The sequence below is a fragment of the Pocillopora verrucosa genome, chromosome 3 (assembly GCF_036669915.1).
Source record: "Pocillopora verrucosa isolate sample1 chromosome 3, ASM3666991v2, whole genome shotgun sequence".
In the NCBI taxonomy this organism is placed as follows: Eukaryota; Metazoa; Cnidaria; class Anthozoa; order Scleractinia; family Pocilloporidae; genus Pocillopora; species Pocillopora verrucosa.
In genome coordinates, this window is record NC_089314.1 from 18,704,752 (window position 1) to 18,732,680 (window position 27,929).

Here is a 27,929-nt window from a genome sequence, read left to right on the forward strand (position 1 = left end):
TGCTTTACCAAGAAAAGTCAAGCACCTCTTTAAGCGTTGAAATTTCCAGATGCCACTAAACGTTTCACTGCATGAATTATTCCACGCCTTGTTATTCGACCTCTTGTCCGAAACAAGAAGACAAAATAGAATTCTGACTACGAAATTAAAGAGAACATGGGTCGTGGGTACTTTTAAAGTGAGAAACGTTTTAAAATGAACATTGCTAAGCTTTCGCTCCTGTCCTTCTTGAGACATCAACACGACACATCTTATTGAAGCAAATACAATACATACCAAAGTTGAGGCTAGTTACTTCTTGCTTGCGGTAAGAATCTTCTCGAGCCTCTTTCTTTTCTTTCTTTCCTTTTTCAATGTTCAATATATACCTTACATTTTTTCAAAGGGTCTAATAATATCCTCCAGGGCGATGAAAATCAGCCGGAAATAAGACCCGCTAAGTGGCCGGAAACGGAAGGGGGTTCAAGCAGATGATCTTGGATGTAAATCAAATCCACCACACTGCAGATCACTCCTGTAGCTTGACTCGGTTGTAATAGCTGCCAAAGTATTGAGACCCAAGCAAATTCCTGTAAAGCGAATATAAAGGAAGACAGGATTATTGGCGAAGGGTTAAACTACTAACAGCAGCCACGGGTACGAAACCCTACGACTTGAAGCGCTTTAGGACAGTGAAGACGGAGAGGTAAGTTGTCGACATTTAATCTGGGGATTGCATTCATGGCTTTTTTTCACGTAAGTATAATAGAATACTTCGTAAACTTATCCGAACACCGTAGGAAACACGACGAACTTCTTCAGACTGCCTGCGACAAGCTATATTGTTCCATTCATGAACTGAGACAATGGAATGGAAGCATTTTGACAACCTGACGATGAGGTTATTGTTCATGCAATATTTGTTATCAATGCAAATGCGAACAAGGAATTTTGCTTTTGTAAACGGCCGATTTCTGTTTTTGACATTATGGTTGACTTCCGATTGTTTTCATCAAAGCTTTCCACCGTGTTTTTGACTAAGCTGTTAGTGCGCAATGTTCGATTTATTAGTTTTTATATAACAAAGATCATCTGCTCGTGATTTTGTGTTAATTGTTGGAGCTATAATTAGCCTCATTTCAATCACTGTTCATCTACAAAATGTCATTTTTATTGTGAAACTGTAGATGCTTAGAGTCTTGGCAGAATGATCCGACGAAGTTTTTTCAGTTTTTCATAAACAACTGAGCACGTTCGGCAAATAATGACAACACAATATACATACCAATGCGTTTCTTTTCATCATCGTGTTATATTTGTTGATGGAAAACAAAAATAGGCACATCTGTTCAAGAATTTGTCCCCTTATCACCTCGCACATAGTCAACTACTTGAGAGCAATAACTAAACAGGAGGCTAAGGTCACGCTAAATGTCACGTATGGCACTAAAAATGTCACGCAAGCGTCCCGCGCGACTCTCCAAAAATTAATACTGAGTACTTTAGGTGCTCCTCAACTCTCTTCTAAAATCCAATTTTCACCTATTTATTTGATAAACTAAGTGCCTGTCAGTTGTAGAGGTAAGTGGTGAAAGCATCAACTGGCCATGCGCACATGCGAATACCTCAGTAACCCTTCTCAACACGTGTACTCTGTTGGGTCACGTCGATGGCATCAAATGCACCAGTGAATTTTTTCCCGCCTTTTCTGTAATAGGAAAACAAAAATCGAAAAGGAAATCATTCAAAGCAGTTACAAAAACAATTTCAAAAAATCAAGTTATTTGGATTCACAAAACGTGCTCGAGTAACGGAACAACTTGCTAGCTTGAATTCCGGTCGGATTTGTCATACAATCCTTGCGGTGGTGAATCGGCAAACTGAACACCGCTGAATGTCTTACATAGCATACGATGAAATAATTGAAGAAATTCACACGACTTCTGCTTTACGGACGTAAAGGTTTATCGAATTGAACCTTGTTTACAAGCGTCTCTTTCAATGCTAGAGGAGGAGAAAAACAAACTTGAGAACTTGATTTAGAAAAAAAACTGCCCGTAACCTAAATCCATTTTTTATAAATCGGACGATAAAAGAACATATCTTCATAATATATTCCTTCATTAGGATGATTTAAATGTGGGAATTTGGTCTTTAGGAAGAAAAGGGTTGGCGCCATACTCGACCCGAAATACACCCAAATGAACACTGTATCTGGTTTCTCTGATAATTGAATCGTTGGCATTTTAGAAAAATGTTGAAATAAACGCTGTAAAGAAAGGTAAGGATCCCGAGTTATCAATTCCACATCTGGTTTTCGAATGAGACCATGATGAGTTCAGTACTTCAAAATCTAACTTTTTCCAGCCTAGTTCACTCACGGCCAGAAGTGAATTTGTTAGTGGAAATTGTAAGTTCTAGATGTAAAAACGACACTGTTAAAAGTCATCTTTTTAAACACTTTCCTATGGAAAATGTGCAGGAAGATAACAACCATTTTTGTCCCTGAGCTTGTGTCGCCTCAAATGAAATATTGTGATTTAACCAATGGGTGTACCATTTAAAACTTCACATTACTAACTTCTTTTTCTGAACACAGCATTTATTTTATAAATCGCAAGCACTTGACCGAACAATTAAAGAAAGGGGTGCGAGGACCGTCGTTGAGGACCATCATGTTTCATCAGAACTGCTGTTGTCAATAAAAGGCTATTCGTGCGTTGAAAGTCCTAATTGAATCGTTCTCAGCTTTTTTCTTTTGTAGAAGAAACCGCGTTTCGGAAGCTGCTACTTGGGGGTTGAATTACCGCACTCGGAAGTCGCTACGTCGACGCGAGTTGTTTTCAAAAAGTTGAAATACTGCAAGTAATGTAGAAATTCTGGCTATCCAAGTCGAAAATACATTTCATGTTTTAGCTCTGGATAACAGCGGCCTTATGAAAGGCAGGCACAATTGAGAAGCGTACCGCAGTAACCAAGTTTAAGAACTGAACTATATAATTTGAGAGGATGTAATTTCTTGTTGTTTAAAGCACGTTTTTAAGACCCCCGACGCTGCAAATGTATGTATTTTCTATGTTTTATTAATTTTTTGTCTTAGACTGGCAATATTTACAGACCAAATATAACTAAGGGATTTTTTTTTTTTTGTTCTTTGACATGGCGACTCAAAAGTCAAGGGGGATACGAATGGCTTTTTTTCGATTCGGAGCCTTGGTTCGTCCTGAGCAGCGGTGATAAGAAAAGGTTTGCACATAGAAACGTGAAAGATAACGTGAGCGGTGAAGCGAAAGTGGCACGTGATGTCAACAGTTAGTCAAATTAGTGAAAAATCGCGTAATATCTGAAATTGCCTCACGCTTTGACCGAAATGGTTAAAAAAATAGCTTCCGACTCACCAGTCGCACCTCATCAGTATTTCAGCAACCGGCTCTGCGTCAAGTTGGAAAAGGAATCTACTTTGTTTGCATCGTTTGTATTGCGTAACAAGACTAAGTGATTTGCAGAAGTAGATCACAATCCCCCCTCAGATAACACCGTTTTTTAAAGTGACGATCAACGTAAATATGAATCAAGCGATTATTGAACGAAACTAATCAATCCTCGAAGTCTTTGCGAAGGAAAAAGCGTATCATTTGACCAATTCCATTCGAGGCCAATCTTTCACGACCTTATTCCTTGCCAATGTTTATGATCGTTTTGTGTCTTTAGCCAGTCATGAGTGTTTTGAAATGAGTTTAAGCTTAGTTTCATATTACTGATTTTGCTTTTCAATAACTTGTACGAAAAGGAAAAATATATTTTGTAGGTCATCTGATGCGACCAATTGTCACAGGCAAATTTCATGGGCACGTGTTTTTATTATCTACTTTTTCAACTAGGAGAATTTCAGATCGCCAACTTCATCGTTAGACTATTGACTACTGCTGTCACTTCAAAGCCACATCAGGACTGCTTATCGCCTTTAAGGACAAAGTCCATAAGAGAAAAATTTCCTTATTTTACTATTTTTGTGTAGTTAAGATCTGAAATGAGAGCGAGAGTAATTTTGTACACTCTCAGTTTTCAAACCTTTTCTCGGATTTGTCCTTCGCTGTTGTTAACTGGGAATGTACTGCCAAGGTATGCTTTGGTCCTGCTGGTGAAATATCATGTTAAAACTAGCTTAGCTCATTTAAAATTAACCGCATTTCTTAGTATCAAACGATTTGGATCGCTTCCATTTTTGTAACAATTGATTCCTTTGTTCGCGTCTCGTCTCTTTCAGTTATGCACTTGGAGAGACGAAGTTGTGTATTTTGGCGATAATTTCAGCGTGATTCTACAAATTTCACCGCACGAAATCCCAACTTCAACAGCGCAGTGTAATTGTTGTTTGATAATCTTGTTTTCATACCAAAGACGCTGAGAGATGCATGATATTTAAAGAAAAGCTGATTTTGGGTTCACTTAACTTGGATAGAGGTGTTTAAGCTCAACAAAGCATCCGGAATTTAGTACTCTAAATGTCAAAATATTACGTCAACTGTGTGTCTTAAACTTGACGTTCACCCAAATATAGAAGTAACTTGCAAAACTCGCGCATTGATGTTTCAGCAAAATGTCAACACTGTTTTTAAAAATTAAAATGTGGTTAAATATGAGCTTAAAATGTCATCTTTAGACAACTACAAAATAAGGAATGATCTCTTTCTATTGAAACCAAAGATTCGCTCACTCGTCGCGGTTTGACCTTTCACCTAAGCATATGTTAGGGGAGGATAGTTTTTCACCCTCGAACAACACCACTTTAATGACCGATCATCGGCGGTTTGGCATTTCCCCAACCTTGGAGAAGCACGGCATTTTCGTCTGAGTTTCAGTCACACAGGTAAGCGCGTTCTGTATCGTTTGAATGCTACATATTTTTTTTTCTAGATAGTATAGCTGGCCGTCCGTTTGCGTGTGCATGAAGTTAAAAGTAAGCCTACGAAATGTGACATCAAAACATTAGCTCCTTTCAAAATATTTATGTTTATGTACGTGTGAGGAAACCTATGCTAGCGTGTGCTATCTTTGAACCGAAACAGGAAAAAACATTTTCGTTTGCAATAGAACTGCAGATTATTTTTGGAGGAAGATTGACGTTTTGCCTGAAGAGAGTCCAAGAAATAAGTAACTGATGTAAGCGGCTGCAACAGAACTTTTATGTTTCATTCTCTGATGTTAAAGATTTCTCTGTCTGTTGCTCAGGGCAAGCTTTAGTGTGATCAGTATATATGGCGCCGAACTTTAGCCTGATTTTTTATGCCAAACAGATGTTATCGATCGAAGCGAGAATAAGGCCGTATGTAGAACTTATCTAATCTGAGAGGAAAACTTGAGGAACTATGAGAAAATCGAGAACAATTCGGTGTACTGCTGGTGTCTCTGTGTGTAAGTATCGAGCGCGTTTCACTCCCATTTATGCACAAAGACGTGAATTGAATTTGTTACAATGAAATAACAAAGTTCGAGTCGGGGATAAATGAACAAAAGAAAATGTATCAAGGATGCGAATTCCAGCCATTAACTTTTTTTCTTCCAACAAGTCGGGAAAGGCCTCTTTTTCAGTTACAGGTACCCTTGGATAAACTTTTAGGGAGTTAAGGCAACATTGCTATAAATGCTTTATTCATATTAAAACTGTGCAAAGACGTTTTCTGCAAATCAAAAGGAAAACAGTTGAAACAATAAAGAGGTTCATATCAGACGTGCAGAGGCAAACCGATCAAAGGGATGCTGAGATTGCTATACATATTTTCTGGCAGCAGAGTAAAGTATTGATTACATTAGAGCTATCGTGAATGGTTTTCACTAAGAATGCGGTGGTCACGAGATGTCTATACAACAACAATTTGGGAATGGATCCAACTTTTTATACCCTTAGGCTAAAAGTAAATGAGTTTTGAGTTTTTCTGTAGCACTGTTCATGGTATTGCATGAGGTATTGTGGCTTTAGTCTCAAACGCCAAAATGACGAAGAGAGAACTTCGAACCTCTCGCCCTGTTTACTTGTTTTCTCATTCCTGGTAATGCGCTTTGGTTATTTCGCTAGATAATGGTTTTCTGAGTATTAACTTAAAAGATTCAAGAATATGCGGCTTTGCAGCGCGAGAAAAAACCATTCAAGGTTAATCTTCACCTGTCAGATTTCATCTCCAGCCGTGAAAGAAAAAACTCCCCAGCCATAACCGGAAATGTAAAACAAACTGATTCATTGCAAGTTTTTATCCAGCAAGTCGCAGAATTCTTAGCCACTACTTTTGTCTCCCGGGGAAATATTTTAATAAGTTTGTGCGGTCTGAGAATTATTTACGTGTAACCGACTGCTGCAGAATACCGGAACTTCGGAAGTCTTTTGGAAGTGCGGTGAAATACCTAATTAAACTGTTGTATCGGCCGCTGTCAGGTGCGTAAAGGCTTATTTCCTATTTGGGGCGTGGTTGCAAAATAGTGTTGTAAAAACCGGAAATGCAGCGAAGGTTAGCGTGTAGTAATGCTATATGTATGAAAGCTGGTAGCGAAACTCTAAACTGAAATCACAAGATAAAAAAATTGAAACACAAACTGCGGTCATCCAACGCAGATCATATCTATCTTATTTATCATCTTTGCCGACATCTCGTTTCGTCTCACTCGCGACTGGATCGACCTGGATGGGGTGAATTGAGGGCATGGAAAACTAATTACTTTGATTTTTCATATTTACGTTTGCAACTTATAAATTGAAATCGCGTAAAAACTCAGATACTAGTTTTGCACCTTCGTAATAAAAGAGTGTTTGTATTATTTATTATCAACAACCGTTCCTCTATCACAGCTCATTCGCATATTTGGTTTTTGACATGATAAAGCTTTTATGTGTAATTTCTTAAATCAGTATTATCGTTAAGGCAGTAATAAATAAGATGATAAACTTATCAGACCGCTGGGCATAAATGATTAAAAGTAGGTCAAACCACAACTATGCTGTTATCACGTTACTCTGACGCCTTGAGTTCTCCTCACGAACAAAAGCTAATGGTCATATAAAAATGCCATGTTTGATCATCTTCACACACCTAAACCATCTCCTTAGGGAGGGGATGGTGAGGAATCTTATTATTTGCTCGTATTGGGCATTCGAAGCAACGGCACTGGATTTATTTTTAATTCTTGTGGCGATTTGCAATTTAAAATTGCTCCTTTCCCTACTTTGCATAGATTTTGGACATTTTCTAACTTTGCGTTACCATGAGAAATTCTTGATATCGCAATGAGATAATCAGTACTGGCTTAAAACTTCTTAAAGGGAAGTTTGAACAGGTCTTAATCGCAGTCGTCGCCTGATTGCCAAGAAATCTGCCTCTTTGTTACGTGTTTGATGTTATTCCGAGGATAATCTCTTGGATGTACTTACATCAATTGCACAACACAGCGTATGTCAGTAGCCCACTTTACAAAAGAGTACTGTTTATCCAGACGGAAAGCGAGGCTGCCATTGAAAACGCTTCCAAAGATGAAGCCTAGAGATTGTCCACCAAAAGGCTGTTCAGTTTCATTGATCTGTTTTTGAAACACTGTTTGTGTAAGTTGAATGTTGTTCATCCGCTTTAAAATATACGTATGATCCGCAGTGTTTTCTTTGTAAAGATATCAACTTGAAACCTTAGAAATCTAACTCCTTTTTTTTTCCTGCCTCTCAAGAAAGGATTTCATGGATTTATCGATTTGCCTTTTCAATCTGCGCTGTTCAAGGGTAATTATTGATAGGCCTGGATGACTTAAAGTTTCCTTGGGTGATTTTAAAAGCAGGTAATTCCTAAAAGCAAAAGGTAAAAGTTTAAATCTAAGGATAATGAGCGGAAACGACTGACGAAGGTCAATTGCGTTTTATCAGCCAAATGAGTTTAGACGTACCAAGAGCGTGGATTTGGTGTGAGTTTCGGACACACTGTAGTCCCACTCTAATTGAGCTATGAGAGAATATGACTGACCTCACGAAAGATTTCTGTGGAGCTTAACGGTTCACCATTGCACTGCAAAATCCGAATGTTTTTGGGTTCGAATTCCAACTTTCGTGATTTGTGTTTACTTCTTAGGGGTTGAACTACAGAATTAAATTTCACCTTTAGGGTGGGGCCTCACTGCCGAGTGAATTTCAACCAGTTTCAACAGTGAGGCCTTACGCTGAATATCAAAATCCCGAAGTTCGAAAAAAAATCTATCAAAGGTTTTTCAGACCGTCCTAAGAACTGTTAGCCAGGATTTCCCCATAAAATTATCATAACATTAACGATTGCCATCCCCGGCCCATAATTTTAAATTTCCATCCTGGGGTCAACGCAGGTGTGAAAATCTTGGAAAACGCCACTGGATAGAGTTGGTGTTTTAAGCACTCTGAATATAGCCAGTCAGCTAAGCTAAAAAAAGACTGTATCCAGCCACCTTAAGCAATTAAATTTATGCACATTTCGTACAAAACCACCGCCTAAGCTAGTTACTCATTTAGGAAAAATTTAGCACCTACTTGTCCCAAAATAAGATTGTGAAATAGTCTTTGTTCTTAATAGAACAGAATAGAATGGAATTGTGTTCTTGATTGAATTAAGTCCCTTCAGTCGAAACCTCCTAGAGAGACAGATTTGCCTCTTTACTTTATGAGTGGAATGCCCCATGAAGGAACAAGACTATTAGAAAAAAACCTATGAATCATTCTTAAAAAAACTGTCGACATTTTAATGGTGAGCACGATTGGTTAAGTTTGAGTTCTGATGACATAACTGCTTTGTTAACTGAACCAAACTAATCTTGTACGTGAGGTCACTTGCGATTGTGCGAAGGCAGAAGGACTTGAAGAGGTTCGTTTGAAAATCACTAATAGATTATTCTGTTCATAATGAGCGTGGAGTGCATAGTTTCTTCACCCTTTAGACTTTTTAGTTCAATTAATCATGGCACCATTTGTGAATTTATCTGACTGCAGCTACAAGGGCGTTTTCCATTCATCTCACAAAACCGATCGACCATTCTAGACGCAATGCATTCCACTCTCGTTATTAGCAACTTCACTCGATCCTGACTGACTCACTGAATCATTAAGGAGTGATTTATCATTTTATCGCCATCTTTCGAGTCGAGTCAAACGGCAAAGTAAGACATGCTCGATCGATGCTCGAACGCTTTGCTTCACTGTTACAATTATCTCCGAGTCTTTGGTTTAAATTTCATAACAATTCAATGAAGGTAACAGATGCTGTTCTAATTAGATCTTGTTAGGGTTGGTTTTCTCCGCAGCTGAACAAGAAAGTATCCGGCAAGGAGTTCAATAATCTTCTTAACATTCTTTTAAAAAAATGCGATATCTATACAACGGATTTTTTTTTTTGCTAAAATCGGTTTACAACTTTCCTGCAACTTCTACAACTGGGAATTGGCTTTTGTCAGGCGAATAAATTCTCGCCTCTGCCGTTTCGTTGTGCAATTTATTTATGAACATCAAGTTTTATTCGAGGATAGTTCGCTTTCTAACAGGCGCTTATGTGATTGAAACGTATTTTACGTCAGCACTTTTATAAACATACAGAACCTCGATGCTACAAATAGAATGAGAACACGTGGTATCTTGAAATCTTTCAGCTAATACTAGGTTCTAGGTATCGAGTTTCTTTCAGACAATCTAAAGTACGGTAAACGTCTTCAACGACAATGAAGGTTGGGTAGGATATTGGACATACACAGCATTTACTCGTATGGATAAATACATATACAAACATGGCGCTTGTGATTTCAGTTCTTTGCAAATTAAGAGGAACAAAAGATAAAAAAATACTTCAACCTCCTCTTGCCCTTCATTTGAGCTTTTCTTATATAGGTGGATGCCGTTTAGATAAATGTAGAAAAAAAAATTAGAAGTTTAAGGCTCAGTGGCATGGAAAAATTAAATCGTTTTTCACTAACATGGTCACGTGGTAAGTTCCGAGGTGACAATCGCCCCGTATACTACAAAGATCAGCAATGTCGAAAATAGATAAGGAAGAAAAAGGGGTACATTATGTGCTCGGTTATCGACTGAAAACACCACTGATCTTAGCCTCGTAAAACGCTCGTCAGTTGTAAACTATAACAGTCGAACCTGTATTAAGCGGTCACCTACAGGGAATGAATGACCACTTAATACAGGTTCCACAGGTTAGGGGCATTGTAAAAAACGTTGAACAACTCCTCCTTATGCCATAATTGACCATTTCATGCACAGAATCTCGCTCGAATATACAACTTACTTTGATTTTGGGAGGAAAACATAAAATAAAAGTTACTTGACGTAAAAATTACAGTGATAAATGGGAAACAAATTGGGGATTTTGACAACTGACCGCTAAATACAGGGTGACCGCTTAATTCAGGTTCGAATGTATGTGAATGAGCTCACTAATGATTTCTGTGTATTTAAAAGATTCACCACTGCATTGCGAAATCCGAAGGTTTTAAGATTCAAGTTCTCTTTGTTAAATTGCCCTGAGCACTTGAGACAAAAATGAAAGGGAATTTTTTATCACAAGGGCATCTAAGTCGGAGAAATGAAGTCAAGTTTTGGGTTTCAACTAATTATGTTGAAAGGAAGCGGTACTTGAAGTGACATGTTAAAAAAATTGTCCATTTTTTTTTCACTGAAAGCGCTTTCTGCGGAAGCCTATTACACTCTATGAATGAGATCCTGCTTTGTACTGATAAATTGTCAACCACGTTAATGGCTTTGTTCACCTGCAACAATGATGTTTTTTAAAAAAAAACCTGTTAAAGAATTCACTGATGGTTCATTAATTAATTACTCGTGATTTATTTAAAAACCATTAAAGAGATTTGAATACTGCCATTTACCACGCTGACGGATTAACATCAATTTTCGAGAGGCCTTACGTGCTGTTTTAAAATCGTCTGGTGTTTATGAAAATGACTGATTATCAGGGGATAGTTCAAAGTTCAGGGTTTGTTTCATGCGCCATTGTTGGCAAGTTGTGGATGATAAGAGTTGCAGACAAAACCTCGATAACAATGATTTATTTCAGTTTGCTCGCACTGAAGTCAATTATAAATCTTTGCGATTCCTACTCAACAACTGCTGACTTGTAGAAAAACAAAACAAGGACGCAAAAAGAAATAAGAACAACCAAAATAAAAAAAAAGCTGCGAGCTTCTTAGAATGTATGATACTAGATTATTCCCTTAGCGCTTCTAAAGTAAGGCAATCGAATCCAATGGCTTTTTTCTCTGGAACTGCAAAACGTTTGTCTTGTTACTGTTCAGCCACCCTGAAACGTGACTTCGGTGAACGAAAGTTTAAATGCATAGGTATGGTTGGCAGTCTTTGGTAACTATTTCAAGAACGATCATCTCTCAAAAAGCTTAAATAAGTTGTTCAAAGACATCTTTTATTCACACATCCGCCCTTTCCGATCAAGTTTTGTTTCTCATTCTTGGATATCAGGCATCACGCCTTTTCAAAGGTGTAAAAGTTTGAATTTTTAAATACTTAAGGCCATTTGGAACAGCTGTGAAGGGGGTCATGTTATCGTAGTAAAAGATCTTTCCAGTCGAATTCCTGATAAAAGGCCAATTTGAATATATTTTTAAGTCACAAGGTATGCATAAAGTTATCACAATTTTGGTTAGACTCGAGAAGTCTCGTGTTATCTTAATTAAGTCGACGAAAGATTGAAGCAACTCAATACATTGTTTAGAAATTACATAACTTACATTTTATTGATGACATGTAACTGGTTTCTTTGTTTAGAGCAAAATGTGGCTTCAGATCTCGTGGATTCTCTTGATGACTACAATGTTGTTGTCAAATGCTGAACTGCCGAGTGACAATGACAATGAAGGTAATTTTATGGAGTTGTATTAGTCGGGATGAAAGAGTAATCCGCTATGAAAATTTTACAGTGTTTTGAGGCAGACATTTCTAGAGATCTTGTAACTGCGAAATTTTGGGGTCAGGGCAGTGTTCGTTTCAGAGTAATGAAACAAATACGATGTGGAAAACAATTTCAACGAAGCAGCTAAGCTATGTCACCTAAATCGAGGCTGCACGACAAAGATTTTTGTATCTACAATAGTTGATTGACAATTTTGAAATTTACCCGTGTCAGTGCGGTACAAAACACAATATAAACAGTCACGGCACTGGGACACTTGAATGTTCATTATTTTTTCCGTACAAAACTCTTGCTTCAAACACGTTTGTCTTTTTGAGAGAAAAACGGGAGAGTCTAGAATCCGACTGATGACCGATGCTGACCCCACTTTGCGTAAAACTTCCTTCATCTCTTGGAGTAAAGAAAAAACGTCACACTCTGCAAACTGCAGGCCAGGAGTATCTCGGTGTTAGCTGACGGCTCAGTCAGGATTTCGGGGTTGCAAGCTTACAGTAGCGCATAAGTCTTCTCGTTGCTTTTACTTTCAATCGAGGCACGGGAAGTGAAGAGTGGAGTTTTCTACTATGCGAACTTGGAGTAGCCTAATAAGATCACAAGAATAGTAATCTTTGTACTGTTCCCGAACTAACTAACATATCATTACAAAAGATGAAATGAGACTACTGGGAATAACCCCAGGGGATAGCGTTAGCGAAAGTAGACAGCGAATACGGATTGGGTTATTGAGCCGCTGGTTGGTAAACAGATCTATATTTAGACCATAATGGTTTTGAGTCGATATTGATTTTCAAGGGAATCACAGGAGCGAAGAAAAGTATTTGTGTCTTAATGCAACAACAACAACAACAACAAAGAACATTCGAGCGAATTTTCAAGCAAATTTTGTCATTCTTTTTTCAAAACTGAAGCGAAAAACCTGATGGATTTGCAACCCAAGTACACTTTTCAGAGGCCAGATCGGCTGAAAACGGTTGTGGAGAATGACATAGTTTTGTATGAAACAGAGTCAGGATTTGGAGAACTGGTGGATAAGCACAAACTGAGAGTTTAGAGGAGTTCCACACTTTCAGGGTGTGGGGGTCCTTTATTGATGAAGTTATTTTTTTTTCTTTGCTACGAGATGGAAGGAACATACCCCCCCCCCCCCCCCCAGGATCCCCTCCCTTGGCTGTGACTTAAGTTCATTGTTATTGCATTTCTTGACAGAAGAGAACTCCAGTCCAAGGAGCATGCCGGATTTCTGGTTGTTTGGCGACATTAAACTTACAGATCATCAAAAAGTTCTACTTGATGTGCCTGAAGGTGCGAAGGATAAATTCGGTTTTCCACGAAAACCCCCAGCTGCCACACGAGAGAAAACCTTGCTTTGGGATAATGGAGTTATACCGTATGAGTTTGACTGCAGCTTGCGTAAGTGATTCAGAAATTACAGAACCGCATCAACAAGGACGTTTTTGAGCTACGGAGTACATCTGAACATCTGATGTTCTCTCGAGCGGCTCACTTTTGTAGATAGCATCACCCCATTGCTGAGCGCGATTGACCAGTGGTAGGGCATTACTGGCATTGCTGGAAGCAATCAGTCGAATTTGATTTTTCTCAGCCTCCTAAGAAACTTCTTCCTAAGAAACTTCTCTTATATAAAGCTACAGATTCAGTGTTCGCAAAGTCAAGGCTGAAATTTATAGGCAAAGAAGTCCTCTGCAACGGATTGCTGTGTGTTCAATGCGCGCCAATAAAAGAGATCAAATTCGTAGCTCAAAGCGTCACTGCTTTTCAAAGCTCAACTCAAAAGTCTAAATGTTGGGAGTCGAGGATTGTCATTTACTTCTTGCAAATTCTCTTAGAAGTTAAAACCAAGTTACATGAAATTACTAACAAGTTATCATGATTTTCATGTAATTTATCCTCCACGCTACTGTTAGCTGTTGTTTTATTATTTGAGTTTTGCATGCAGCTTAGTATCAAGTTGACGAATTCATGTAAGGGACTAAATTTCTCTAAATGTCAGTTAGTAAACGTGAAAATTTCCAGCCATTTCTCCGCCATTTCTATTGATGATCAGTGCGAGACAAAGACAAATGGGATTTCCTTCTTGTTTACCAACGGGTTTCTAAACACCAGTTACCAGAAGTCTACAACCGCTTGTGAAATCTCTCAACGCCGTCCATTTTAGCTTACGAGCAAGCTATCGCATTTGGATTTTACCTTGCGTCATAACCGCTTATTACACCATCGGCAGCAGCTCATGACAAAAATTATTGAAACCCCTGTTTACCTGGTAGCAGTTTTGCATACCGCATTGTATACCTTCATTGTTTGAGATCATTTAAAAATCAAATCATAACATTTTTTTTATTGTCCTACTTTTATTGCTACACAGAAAACATGCCAGAACTGCAAAGAATAATCCGACTGGCTATGAATGACTGGGAATCGAAAACCTGCATCAAGTTTATAGAAAGAACCAACGAGAAGGATTACGTCAATTTCTTTCGAGGAACTCAGTGAGAAAAATGGTTTTTTTTAGATCAAAGTGTTTGTGACCATGTTTTAATTCTAGCAATCGTTTAATCGAGTTATTGTTTGATATACGCACATCTTTTCGACTTTTAATGTTTGACTTCGTTTTACATCCCTCTCTCGACCTGCATCCAGTTGTTACAGCACAGTAGGCAAGGCTCGAAATGAACGCCGGGAAGTGTCTGTCGGATTCGGGTGCGAGTACCATCACGTGATGGCACATGAGCTAGGTCACGTGCTTGGATTTTGGCACGAACAGAGCAGACCCGACAGAGACGAGTACGTGAAGATAATTTGGAAAAACGTGAACAGAGGTAGATGAAATGAATTAGGTTATGTTTTCCCTTTTTCATAGAATTTTAGATATTAGCTCGGTCATGACTACTCTAACTTTTAGAAAGAGCTGGATGGTAATAAGGTGTTCAGATTCACGCAGTAAACTGGAGAAACTGGCTCATTTTGCTCATGAGACACTGCTCGTATCTGCATTCCGATGTAAAGGATTGTTTAGAATCAATTTACTTCTTCTTCGATCACAGGCTGGGAACACGCATTCCTCAAACAGACGTGGCAAGCTGTGGACTCTTTCGATACGCCGTATGATTACAACAGCATCATGCACTACCGACTGAACGCTTTTTCGCGATCAAGGAGAAGAAAAACAATTATACCCCTGAAGAAGGATGCGCACAAAGTCCGGCCCTACAGAAAGATATCAAAGATTGACGCGATTCAGGTTAAAAGGATGTACAATTGTGATGGTAAGACTTTCTTAGCTCTAAAACAAATCGGAATCTAATTTTAACGTGCCAGCATTATTGCAGACAGATTTGTAGGACGGAAGTGGTTAGACTCCCGAACCCCAAGTGAACTGAGTACAAGCTGTTACGCCGCAAAATGTAACATTAACGCGAAATGTAACAACTTTTGACGCAAAATGTAACATTAACCCGAAATGTAATTTCGACAATTTACACTTTATTTACAAGGCTCATGTCCAAGTCTCCCAGTTATTTCGAGGCTGTAACATTTTGCTTGTTACATTTCGCGTTAAAAATGTTGTTTCATTTTGCGTCAAAAAGTTGTTACATTTCGCGTTAAAAAGTTGTTACATTTGCGTCAAAAGCTGTTACATTTTGCGTCAAAAGTTGTTACATTTCGCGGCGTAACACAAGCCCCTTCCCGGGCGAGGTCACAATTACTGTGGTCTGAGAAAAACGCGTTGACGGTGAATTCATAGGGACAATTAAAAACATTTCATAATCTTTGACAACTTTCTTTTAGTTATCTCTCTCTTCAAACCGAAATCAGATGTTGAGCAATCACGTTTTAGTCGCTGTGGTTACGTTTGTCTTACATGTTTGAAACACTGGTATACATTTCTTGGATTGCGGCCCGTTTAAGTAGAAGAGATACCATTACGCTTGCCAAACGAAAGGGAGATTGACTATCTTTCCATCATGTTTTGTATGTAGTGTCTGTTGATCTGTTTGTCGCTGTCAATTGTTCAGTGACATCATTTTGTCTCCTCCCTAGCTAAAAATCAAAGACTTTTGAATAATTCAAGTCTTGAAGCTTTTAGACGAGCGAAAAGAGCCGTTGGCGAAGGAGGATTGGTAACAATCAGAGGATCCAGTCTCCGCTCAAAAGAAGGTAAACATTGCAATACCAACTAAGACAACTTTTAGCTCCATAACTATCGCAAATAACAGCGGCAATGAGAGAAGTGAGTAGTCTTCAACTGAAAATATATAAATAACGACTAATCAAGTAAATAATTTCTATGAGATGTCCATGATGCATAATGATTGTGACATTTGAATACTGAGGTAATTAACGGTTTTATTTAAACAGAGACAGAGAAAAAGAAAAAGACGACGAAAGATCTAAACTGTAAAGATACAAGTCCAGCCTGTCCTTACTGGGCCAAGAAAGGTTACTGCGAGGCACGGCAGGACATCAAACTCACGCATTGCAGGTTAAGCTGTAACGCCTGTGATGAAGGTAACAACAGTCGAACATGTGTTAAGCGGTAACCCACGGGGAATGACGGGGTGACAGCTAAATATACAGGGTGGTCGCTTAACACAGGTTCCACAAATAAGGGGTATTATGATACATTCAACTCACTCTCTCTTTTCTGATTGGCCGAAAGCGTACAGTGAATTTTCGAAATCAGCGCTTGGGAGGTCATCAAGCTGCAGATTATACAAAACACTAACGGTCACGGATAATCATGTCATGTATGACCGCAGTGCATGATTTTAAGGGTAATCATATTAAGTTCGCTCGCTTTGTGTTGCTTGCCGTCAGCGAAGACGCAAAAACTACTAATAAAACAGTTATTAGATTCGGTTTTTTAGTGATATCCAGAATAATCAAGGCCTCAGTGAGGGTTATCGTAACCCCAGCCTTGACCTTGATCATTCTGGATATCACAAGAACCGAATCTAATAACTCATTTTTTCTCTTTATTTATTAGCAATTGAGGTTAAACCATCAGAAAAACCTGACGGTGAATGTGTAGATAGAAATGACGCTTGTGAACTCTGGGTAAAAAGCGGATATTGTGAAAGTCGACCAGACATAATGCGCGTGGAATGTAGGAAAAGCTGTCGCATCTGTAGTAAGTTGTCCGTGTCTAACTGTCAAATGATATACAAGGGTAAGAGTAAAAGGGAGGGGAGGGGAGGGAGAGGAGAGTGGGCGAACGACAAGAATGAGCGGCATGTCATGGATTGAACAAAAATGGCACGACTTGAAATTTCCCATCCTTATCACCACCTCCAACAGAAGCAAACGAATCAGGTGATCTGTGCAAAATAACTAATTACACTCCAGTACTATATATGAGCCGTACAGCCCCGCGCATGACTATTTGAGGGCTGTAAGCAATGAAAGTAGGGACGTACAAAGCCATTCGACCCCGCGAGAAAAGAAGAAAGGAAGAAAGAGAACGGGGGGCGGTTATTTTACAAATATTTGAATGAGACAAGTTGAGCCGGACTTGGTCCTGACTAACCTGGAGACCGATATTAAACCTTCCAGCCCTCCGACTCTGTACACTTTACTGATTCACGTGCACTTTACACTTTGCACTTCACACTCTGCACTTTGCACTTTGCACTTTGCACTTTGCACTTTGCACTTTGCACTTTATACTTTGCACCTAACACTTTACACTCTACTGCACTGTACACTTCACCGACTCACGTGGCGGCCAAACGCATCCCTCCCATCCAATCAATAGGTACATAGTATCAACTTGGTCGAAAGCTCTAATGGTCACAACTCATTGTTTGGAGGGGGGGGGGGTGGGGAGGTATTGAAAAAAAGGTAACATTGACGCTAACTGTTACCCTTAAGAGAAGCCATGAATTTCTTTGATTAATCGTTAGCTGACGAGAAATGTATCGACATGGATCCACGTTGCCGTGCCTGGTCCAGGTGGAAATATTGCACCGATAAGGCATATAAGAACGTTATGATGCAAGCGTGCAGGAGAAGCTGTGGATTTTGCGTGGCTGGTAGGGGACTTTCTCATCCAATATACCGGTTCTCTTTATTACTTTGGACGAGATTTTTCCCACTCTCTTAAGACCAGTCTATGTTCCTCTCTTAGAGGGGAGGAGAATCATGGGCTCCAGGCTCTTACGAGCTCATCAAATTACGGGTATTCCGTCGATTCACAATTTTTGTTTGGATTTTTATCGTCTAAAAAAACTTGCGCCCCTCTCTCAACCAATCAGATGCGAAACTAAAACCAATTACGTCTTGGTCACCCGCGCTTACCCGCGCTTTTGGCAGTTTGCCCGTTTTCACTTTGAGTACTGCTTGGCACTTTAGGTTATTTTCGTTCCTGTGGATTGGTCGTTGTGACTACCTCGGTTTTGGAGTAACGAAACTTAATTTAGAAGTGTTCTGACGTAACGAGAATTCCAATTTTGATCGTAGAAACCCATGACTGCAGGGATCGTTTGAAATATCGCTGCAAAAGGCTAAAAGACGAAGGATACTGCGAATCAAAGAAACCAAACGAGCGAAACTCCATGAGAAATATGTGCGCTTTGACCTGCAACTTTTGTTGTAAGTGTGTGAATTTATACATATGTAGAAAATGGATAATTAAAAACTTGAAAAGCGACTCTGGATGACACCATTTTAACCGCACAGTTTAAGTCAGTGTTTCGCACAGAAGAAGTAACTGTAAGAACTTAGGGTATACAGTATACAATTTATATTATTTTATTGTTTTTATTGTAGTTGCTATTTTTTTGTCTTGTTTATACAACTTACTCAAGAGAAATTAAGCTAAACTTGGGACATCTTAACTACCAGTCACCAATTTTTTCGAGCAATTTTTTTTTAACGACATTTACAAACGGTGACTTAAAATTTCAGACCGTTGGCAAGTTGCAAACAAGCAATTTCAAAAAGGCCTACAAACAAAGTACATTCCCTCTTTTAATATTTCTTGAACTCCAGACAAAGATGTAACCGTGGCAAAAACAAAACCGGCAAGAAGACCTCCTTGTGTGGACACAATGAAAGCCTGTTTCGGCTGGTCAAGGCTTGGTTACTGTTTCGCTGACCACAGAGAGAGTTTCATGCGAGAGTACTGCAAAAGGAGTTGTAACCTGTGTTCTAGCATGAGTCCAGATCACACAAGTAAGTCATTCAGTGACGTGTGTATATCCTAGATTGTATGCAGTTTCTTCTTTGCGGCGAAGTCCGTCGCGCGAGTCAAAAAAACTTATAATGTTAGCGCGCTGAGTGGAAGCTTTGGATTTTATGGCTAAGAGGTTGCTGTTTGATTTTAGCTGAAAAATGTTTAGATAATGACATCATGTGTGAAGAACTGAAGGGCCGCGGATACTGTGAACAGGCGGACAAGAAAAAATACATGGCGTTTCATTGTAAGAGAACTTGTAAACTGTGTAATAGAAAAGAAGGTAAGCCCTTAATATCGAATACAAAACTCTAAATTGTCTATGGCAGAACTTTTTCGTCAATTTGCTCTTCCTTACATAATTCAAGCAGCCTTTGAGCTTGCCTGATTACACATGGCTTCATTTCAACTGACAAAATCAACGACGAAAAACGCCAACAAAAAGAGTAAATAGCTACGTTAGCAAGCGGGTTAGTGACTTTTGTAATTCAAAACGAGTCAATTAAGTTATCCCCCTTTTCCCCATCCATCGCGGCCTGTATTTGCCTTCAAAATCATAGTCGAATACTTATGTGTGTGTAAACATGTTCACGCCTGTTTCCCGATAGGAGCACATGTACATTTTATTGCAAATGTTTAGAACAGTCTAGACAGTCAGTGTTTTATTATCTGCTGGATTATATATAGTGAGAACAAAAGAAAATTCATACTTACGCTGTTTGATTTTTTTCTTGTTGATTTTATAAGAGATGCCAGCACCATGCAAGGACAAGCATAAATCCTGTAACGCTTGGGCAGCAAGGGGTGACTGTCACGTTAGAGCACTGTACATGATGAAATATTGCAAACGGACCTGCAACCTCTGCCGATCGATCGGATTGTACCAGATTAGTAAGTTGCTTACCTCACATTTCTCCTGCCAGCTAAGCCAGATATTGCCTGGATATGCTTCCATTTTCTCATTCAAATGTATCATATTTTTTCAGAGCCCACGCTTCAAAATTCGCCATGCATTGACAAGCACCCTTACTGCCCCAGATTGACTGAAAAAGGCTATTGTAATCTTTTTTCTAAATTCATGTACAAGAAATGCCCACTGAGCTGTGAAGCTTGTTACCCAGGTAACGCATTCTTCCAGATTACTTTTTCTTTGTTTTTCCAGTCTCTCTCGCAGCCGTTCTTTGGGATGTCACGCAACATTGCCGTTTCCCTTGGGGTGAGCGTCGCGTGACATCCCAAAGAATAGCTGCGAAGGAGACGAGTCTTCCTCCAGCCCGTTATCTTCATGGTTGGGCAAAGAGGTGCGAAGCGAAAGTGTGAAAACCAAATTTACGCGTCTCGAGTACTGGACGATGATTGAAGAAGGGAGAACAGTACGAAGAAATAAGAAGAAATATGTTATAATTATACTTCAGTATGCAATCTTATTATGCTCGAGGACCTTTAGGTATTTCAGGGAGGGAATGAGACAGATCAATTTATTTTTGGTGTAGCAATTTTTTTTTTCTACAAGATATTCTTACTGAGGAATTTTCGGCAGATAAAACTTTAGCCGGCACAGTGGCCTCTCTTTTTCTTCTCAAGTAGATAGTGTATCTCCGAAAATAAAAGAGAAAAATAGAGAGAGAGAAAAATATCTGTATTTTCTCTGTGAAGCCTTTGACCCCTAAGAGTGATTAGCATCTAATTTCTCCTTATGATATCTTCCCTGAATCAAATATTAAGGTCACGAGGATAAAGGAAATGATCACCAACTAAAAATGCTCTTCATTGTTGAACAAATTCTCCATGTCAGCACCTTAGAAAACGTAAAGTGTGGAGTAAATGCATAGTGATGTTAGAGTGTAAAAGGGCAACAGACAAACATGTTTTTCATTTGCTTCTCTCCCAGAGGTTGATAAAAAATTGGCAGAGAAATGTAAAAATAAGATGGATGATGCTAACTGTGAGCATTGGGCTGGACTCGGCTACTGTCAAAGTAGGGCTGACTTCATGACTGACAAGTGTCAACATGCCTGCAATTCATGCCCTAAAGGTAACAACTAACTTAGGAGTGGAATCTTCTACCTATATCTTATTTGGCCAAAGGAAGTCTGGGCACAAGACGGTGGTTTTGCCAATCACTTTTCTCAATAGCAAACTGGAATAAGAGAGGGGGAAAGGGGTTAGACCAAAAGACAGGTAAGCCAAACCCCCCTCCCCCCCTCCTCTTTCCCGCAAAGTTTTGCTATTGATATCTTCAGTTTTTCAAGTAAATACTGGTTTTCAACGTGTACCTTGCATTTTAGATGAAATTCAAGGAAGAAAGAGGCTGTTTGGAGTACAACTATCAGAGGAAAGATCCTATTTGGTTTTAAGCCCCCCCCCTTGTTGTTCATGTAAAATAAAAAAGAATCAAGGAAACACATGATGACGAAGAGCTTACATTGACAAACTAGAGTAAAATGCTTCGTGTTTGTTTTCGTATATTCTTTTCCAGAACCTGTTAAAACTCGACCAGCTAAACCTAAAGGTAAGTTCACTTTAATTTGGTCCTAATTTCAAGATCTCAGGTTCATGAAATTTTCCTGAAGCCCTCAAGGTTTCGGCCAACGTTGGAAATAGTAGCTTTAAGATAAAGCTTCACACTTATTTACTTTTCGTATCCTGGATTGCGACTTATTTCTCTGTTTTTGTTCTTCTTTAGCCGTAGACAATTCTTCCCCCGAGTTCCTTTGCAAAGCTAGTACATTGCCTGACTTTACGTTCCTTTTCGTAACACCTCATAGGTATAAGGTGTCATGACCCTTGCAAAAAATGGCTCGAGCGAGGACAGTGCACGACTAGATGGCGAAGACGTTGTATTAGGACGTGTTTAACTTTAGGATGTGACGAGGAACCCGTAAGGCCAGAAGGTGAGAAACCATCTTTTCTTTTTTTTTTCTTTGCACTATCGTGATAATGCTGTCCATCTGATATTGAGAAATTATTGGATGATGTTCAGCATGATATGATGAATTATCAATGCCGAGGTCTGCGTTATCTGCCGAAGCCAAAGGCAGATAACGCTAACAAGAGGCTTGACAATTCATAACATCATGCGAAAACCGAATTCACTAATTATTTTATTACACATTTTTTAAATGAAACAAGCTGGAAAAGAAGGAAGTGCGCCCTGAATTTGCAAAAGTTTGAGAACACAACACGCACAAGGGGCTTGGAAACTAGGCAGATTTTGAACTTGACATTATAACCCAATAGCTGCTGCAGATAGGTGCTTTAACAGCGAATGAGAGACAGAGGTTTCATTAACTCCCATGAGTGACCAAGACAGAATTTCACCTTGCAATATCTATACAATATCAACCAGATAAGTGATGAGAATAAAGAATGAGATCAATTGGGGATAATTAGTTGACCTAATACTAAATTCTCTGAATTAACAATATAAAAGTTGTATGGTTGACAGTAAGGAGAATTACAAATTTAATCTGGGAGTTTAAGGGTTAAAAGCGGGTAACTGGCGGTCTACCGCCGCCCATAAGATCTCCTGCAGCCAGGATCTTGTTTGGGTTTTGCCCCACGGCACAGCCGCCTATGACATCATCGAAAGCCGCCTGTGGAAAAAGTTATCGAAATCCTTGGGAGGGGCCTTTGAGTTTTATCAGAAACCAGAGAGCCAGCGAGAATTCAAACTTTGTTAGACTTGCTGGATAAGGAAAAAAAATCATAGATTCCGGCAAAGCTGAAAAAGCACAAAAACTGAAAAATAATTTTAACATAACCTTAACTGACCCAATCCCCAAAACCGAAAGATCCAATTAATCCCCCTCCCCCCTCCCTCACTAATAAGAGACAGTTTGGGAAGTAACGATACGAGACTTCCAGATAGCCTGTTGTTAGTTTGAAAACAGGGCACCGAATAATGGAGTAAATTTTCTCTACCTAGTCTCTATGCCGTTTCATCGTAATTTCCGTGTTTGGTTCCTTCAGTTGCCTTTTGCTTCTTGTAGTTCTTGAAAATCAGAGGTTACCACTGCATTACTTATCGCTGAAAATAATTCCTGCACAGGAACTTGTTCTGAACCCCTTGGAGTAGGATGGGATAACACTCTGCCAGACAGTGCCTTTAACGCATCATCGAGTCTCTTCACGCGTAAGTAGCTAGAGATCATTAAGAATTTGTCAAAATCCATTATATTCGCAACGAATCTTAGGGAAAATCGAAAAAAAAAGTATTGTCATTATCATAGCTTGCCGAATTTTTAAGTACGCAAGGAGCCCGCTAATATAACTTGCTGTGATTATTTCTAATCCAGGTCCATGGGACTTTGGTCCATATAATGGAAGACTCTATCTACAGGACGATCGCATCAGAAAGAGAATTGGTGGCTGGTGTGCGAGACACAAGAACCATAATCAGTGGTTACAGGTGGATCTTGGAAAGATTAAGTCCGTAACAGCTGTTGCCACTCAAGGTATAAGCTCTATTTAGGGTTAGGACACCTCCAGCTTCGTTACCGGTGGAGGTCGGAAGTTGGAACGAGCGCATGAATTGCATATTGTACGAACCCTACAAGCTTTTGCACGTTCATGTTTTGCTCGTGCATATCCCATCTCCTCCATATCGAAGGACTTAGATAAAAAAAAGGTGCTTTCGGTTAGTTTTGCCCCTGTATGCTTTAATTACTCTTATTGCAGTTACGACCAACTTTTGGGGGTTGGCTTTAGAACACTCGCTTAGGCAAGAGGAACCCACACGCTTCTTCTGGAATTTCTTCTTTATTCAGTTAAATCCTCAACTGTTCAACAGCTCAACAAACTAAGTCAAGTCTTATACACATCCATACGTACTTTATTAGTGAACATTTTTGGGTTATAGGCCTTTCGATTTTGGAGGATTAAATCACTCTGTAGAACCTCTAACCCAAATATTCGAACAGGGTTTGTAGGAGCGAACAATGCACTTGATATTCTACGCAATTAGAAGTCAAAAATCACAAACAGGAATTATGTTTTTGGTCCAAACCAAGGCCAAGAGACAAATCCAAACAAGAACACCATTAACAAAACCCAGACCGGAACTACGTTGTTCATGTTGTTCATTGCAAACATACAAAATATTTTGATCAATCTGGTAAAGGTATACAGGTTCAAAGCAAGACATCTAAACATAACACGCTAATCAGGAAACGTAACGTAACGTTGGGGCTAAATCTACCTTTGACAACTAACTTCACAACATTACTTAGAGAGAAGCGCAGAAAGAAACGCAATTCACCAGAAGATATCTGAATTAAGTGTATCATTTCTGTTCATACGGCTTCAGACATTACTTTTATACCCGAAACAATACAAGAAGATCCAAATTATAAATGAGCTTATGAATTATCAATTGACTATTGTTTCTGTCAGGTCGAGACAAATATTACGAGCACGTTAAATCCTATGAGCTGGCATTTAGCAAGGACGGAGTGCGATGGAATCGTTACAAGGAAAACGGAAGAGTTCGGGTGAGATTCAAATACTTTCTCTAAGTCTACGTAATTTAAATTGAAGGAGTGTAGATATTATGCCCCTCCCTGAGAGAGATCGTAAAGGTTTTTACGAATTTGAGCGTAGGTCCTTTTCAGTCGACCATGGTGCAAAATATAGACTTATACCACCGGTATGAGTTTATTCCAGAGGACTCATATACAAGAATGAGACGGGCGTGTGCGATTTCAAGGTTTGGCGCCATCTCGAACTGGCTGACCACTCGCCTCGATTTCATGAGAGAGCTTTGAATCCCGCTGGCTAAGTGTCCCGCGGGTTGACGCGCTTTGGTCTGAATGTTATGAGAAGATACGTATAATTAAATTCGAACCAAATGATCAAACACACTTCACTAATCAATTACTGTTACTAGTAATCATGTGTTAGTAATTTTATTTTTTCACTTTCTTTCGGTGAAAGGTATTACCGGGAAACTGTGACAACTTTACCCCAGTGATCAACAAGTTGATCCGGCCCGTTCAGGCCAGGTTTGTCCGGTTTTATCCCAGAACTTACAACAATATATGTATGAGAGTCGAAGTGTACGGATGTAGCAGGCAAAAAGGTGAGGCGAGACAGTAAATAGAGTCTGTGAAGTTAGTTAGATCGTCCTGTTGGTAAGCGCTCTAAAATACATATATCTCGGCGTTTATTTTCTCTATTATCAGGTTATGAAATGAAGAGAGGACGTTAGGGACGCTAGCTCCCGTGTTTAAGATAGCAAGACTGGACAACAAGGAGAAGCCACTGGAAGCTTCCGTGTTTGGACTGTGAAGCCTGGTTAACAGGAGAAGCCTCCAGAACTTTTAGTTACATGAAGCAAGCAGTGCAATGGGAAACGCTTCTGCTGTTAGATAATAGGTTTGCAGATGGAAAAGGCGGGGAAATTATGCAGCCGTTTGCAGCATTAGCTATGCTTGAAGCGCTAGTTTTGAAAGTGGCTTGGGTAAAGCATCAAACTTCACATTTAGGTAATGAGTTTGATATGCAAATGATTGAAACGATTTTGCTTAGATATCATGTGTCGAACCTCGGACGACCCATGAAATGTTTTAGTGTTTTAGCTGAGCCTCAAACAATAATGGGAGTGATTAGAGAAAAGCAACAATCAAGAGGATCACCTTATTCCTCTGATAGCATATAACAACCGTTGTAACTTAAGTTGTTGGGGGGGGAGGGTGGGGAAGGGGACAGGAAAGATGAATCATGGCGTCGGCTGGGAAATGTCAATTTTGAGTTGAGACGGACATCCAGTGTGCATTCTCGCTTACGAAGCGCAAATTTGATACTTTTTCCAAAGTCTTTTTCGTCAACACAATCATTCCTCACGTTTTCCGTCTAAGGGATATCAGATCGAGGTTGGCCTTCATGAGGAGGTCTTGGAAGAAAGACTCGTTTGCTAAACCATGTATAGACATCTCAAGTCGACCTGACATTTCCCAAGGCCAGCGATATGAGCCTGGTTTCTTTCCTTTGTTTTCTCGTAATGCTACTGAGTTCTTGCGTAGACTTTGTGACCCCAAGCTATTCCTTACCTCTTCCTTACTTAACATCCTCGTTCAACGATAGCACCTTAACCCGCTCACTGAAAGCGATTGAACAAATCCTAGGTGCCTTGGAATTCGTCCTCCACTGTTTCAGTAGCGTAAGGACACAGTTGCATGCTTCGTTCATTTCGTTCAGTTTCTTGGAGATGGCCTAAAGAAACTACCGCGTTCTTGGCTGATCTTCGAGCAGCGTCAGTTAGTTCTTTTAAAGATTTAGGGCTAATATTTAAATTATTTTAGAAAATTGTGTAGATGAGATCATAAGTTTTTTCTTAAAGTTTGCGTAAGTTTGCCGACACCCAGTGCGTTCATATGAACATTGTGACGTAAAGGCATTAAAAAAAAGCCAAAGTTTCGCGCGATGTCCAAGCACAAGAAGTCTTGGAAACCACTTCAGTTAGATATTTTCATAAAATGTACATATATATCATTTTAGCGAGAGATATTACTGATATTTTCACTAGTTATTTTTTAAAAAGACCACAAGTTTTTCTATTCCATTTACGTGTTTTTATCTTTAGTGCGAAGTTTGTGATCAAGGCTATAGTTAAATTGATCATATAAACTTTTATCGAAGACAAGCTTAATTATCAAAGACATTTTGCGATTGTCAGTTATCTCATTCGTACTTATTCTCTCTTAAAAAAAAAAAAACTTTAAAAAAAGTTAACTTATCTTGCAACAGTTTTTGTATCAAGTCTGTTGTGTTGCAACGACGATCACGTCACGTGACTGTCGGATCACTTGACTATTTGTGCGTCTCACACGACAAAGTCAAGAGCAATTTTTTCTTGGAGGAAAAGTAGTTTCTTGCGGCAGTGTGATCCATTTTATAAGTGCCTATTTTAGAATGATTTTCTTCCCTTGGAGCAGCTCATAATCATGGGCTAAATTGTTTTCAAATCAGGAAAGAGGTTTCGTGGAGAAATCTGTCGCCTTCAAGTTCGAGGCTTCAAGGCAGAAATCGCTATGAAGAGACTAGGGAATGGTATAGATGTATAGACTTTACACTCTGTAAATGGAAGAAGGATATGAAAGAAAGAGAAATAGATATATTTCAAGGAAGAACTGATGTTTTACGAGTATGAACGCAGTATACTCATCATAGTATACTCATCATAGCATGTGATTATGCTTTTACGAGAGAATGTACCCACAAAGTTATATTTCTGATGTTTCCGAGTAGTTTCCGTTTCTTGTCAGTTCCTCTCTCTTCCAAGGATGCTCTCTTGTAAATATCCGCTGAACGTACTGATTTTCGCTTGCACTCATTGCCTTTCGAGAGCCTCCACAAAGAAGAGAGGATTTGTTCCCCTTCTGTTTACTTTAAGGTAAGCATTTTACTTTATTGCACTTCGAGGTAGCCATTTTTTCTAATGTCTAATTTTGCTGAATACATTGTTTCCGTGAATTTCGTTTTAGCTCGAATATTGACTCGCTTCAATCACGTGCATCATCTGCCTCTAACCATATTTATGTAGTCAGTTTTTCACCGTTATGTTCGTAAAGAAATCGATAATTTTGTTCGCATTTGTTTGCAAAGACATCAATAAAATCATATTAGTTAAGAAACTTCGATTGTCTTTTTTTTTCAGTGGAGGGAGTCCTTTTCATGCTAAAAATATTCTTTTTTTTTCTTTGACTTTTATCTTTGACTGTGACTTTCGTATGCCGACTTATTGCAATATAGTTATCGTTTGTGCTGAAGTTTTGTCTTTTCGGTAAAAAGCGGTATTGCGAGAGTTTGATCCGCAAAGG

At 39.2% G+C, this 27,929-nt stretch overlaps 1 protein-coding gene across 2 annotated transcripts; it reads left to right on the top strand.

The window, feature by feature from the left end:
- The first annotated feature begins 1 nt into the window (after window position 1).
- LOC131794323 (uncharacterized) lies at window positions 2–27,708 on the top strand. 2 transcript variants are annotated; one of them, XM_059111839.2, is made up of 23 exons: window positions 2–685; window positions 11,774–11,864; window positions 13,125–13,328; window positions 14,302–14,425; window positions 14,577–14,755; window positions 14,981–15,202; window positions 15,978–16,094; window positions 16,296–16,445; window positions 16,924–17,067; window positions 17,840–17,968; window positions 18,396–18,527; window positions 18,927–19,109; window positions 19,262–19,393; window positions 19,858–20,001; window positions 20,097–20,231; window positions 21,002–21,145; window positions 21,590–21,622; window positions 21,879–22,004; window positions 23,162–23,245; window positions 23,409–23,567; window positions 24,505–24,602; window positions 25,045–25,189; window positions 25,293–27,708. In XM_059111839.2, the coding sequence occupies exons 2-23, from the start codon at window positions 11,780–11,782 to the stop codon at window positions 25,316–25,318; spliced, it is 2,895 nt and encodes a 964-aa protein (XP_058967822.2). In that variant the 5' UTR covers window positions 2–685; window positions 11,774–11,779; the 3' UTR covers window positions 25,319–27,708. The 2 variants fall into 2 exon arrangements, with proteins under 2 accessions (XP_058967822.2, XP_058967823.2); XM_059111840.2 differs by lacking the exon at window positions 2–685 and adding an exon at window positions 4,785–4,849.
- Window positions 27,709–27,929: the final 221 nt, after the last annotated feature.

Coding starts and splice junctions, on each gene's coding strand:
- LOC131794323 (XM_059111839.2), top strand. CDS start 11,780: ATGTGGCTTCAGATCTCGTGGATTCTCTTGATGACTACAATGTTGTTG. Junction 13,329..14,301: donor TGAGTTTGACTGCAGCTTGC/GTAAGTGATTCA, acceptor ATTGCTACACAG/AAAACATGCCAGAACTGCAA. Junction 22,005..23,161: donor GGAACCCGTAAGGCCAGAAG/GTGAGAAACCAT, acceptor ATTCCTGCACAG/GAACTTGTTCTGAACCCCTT.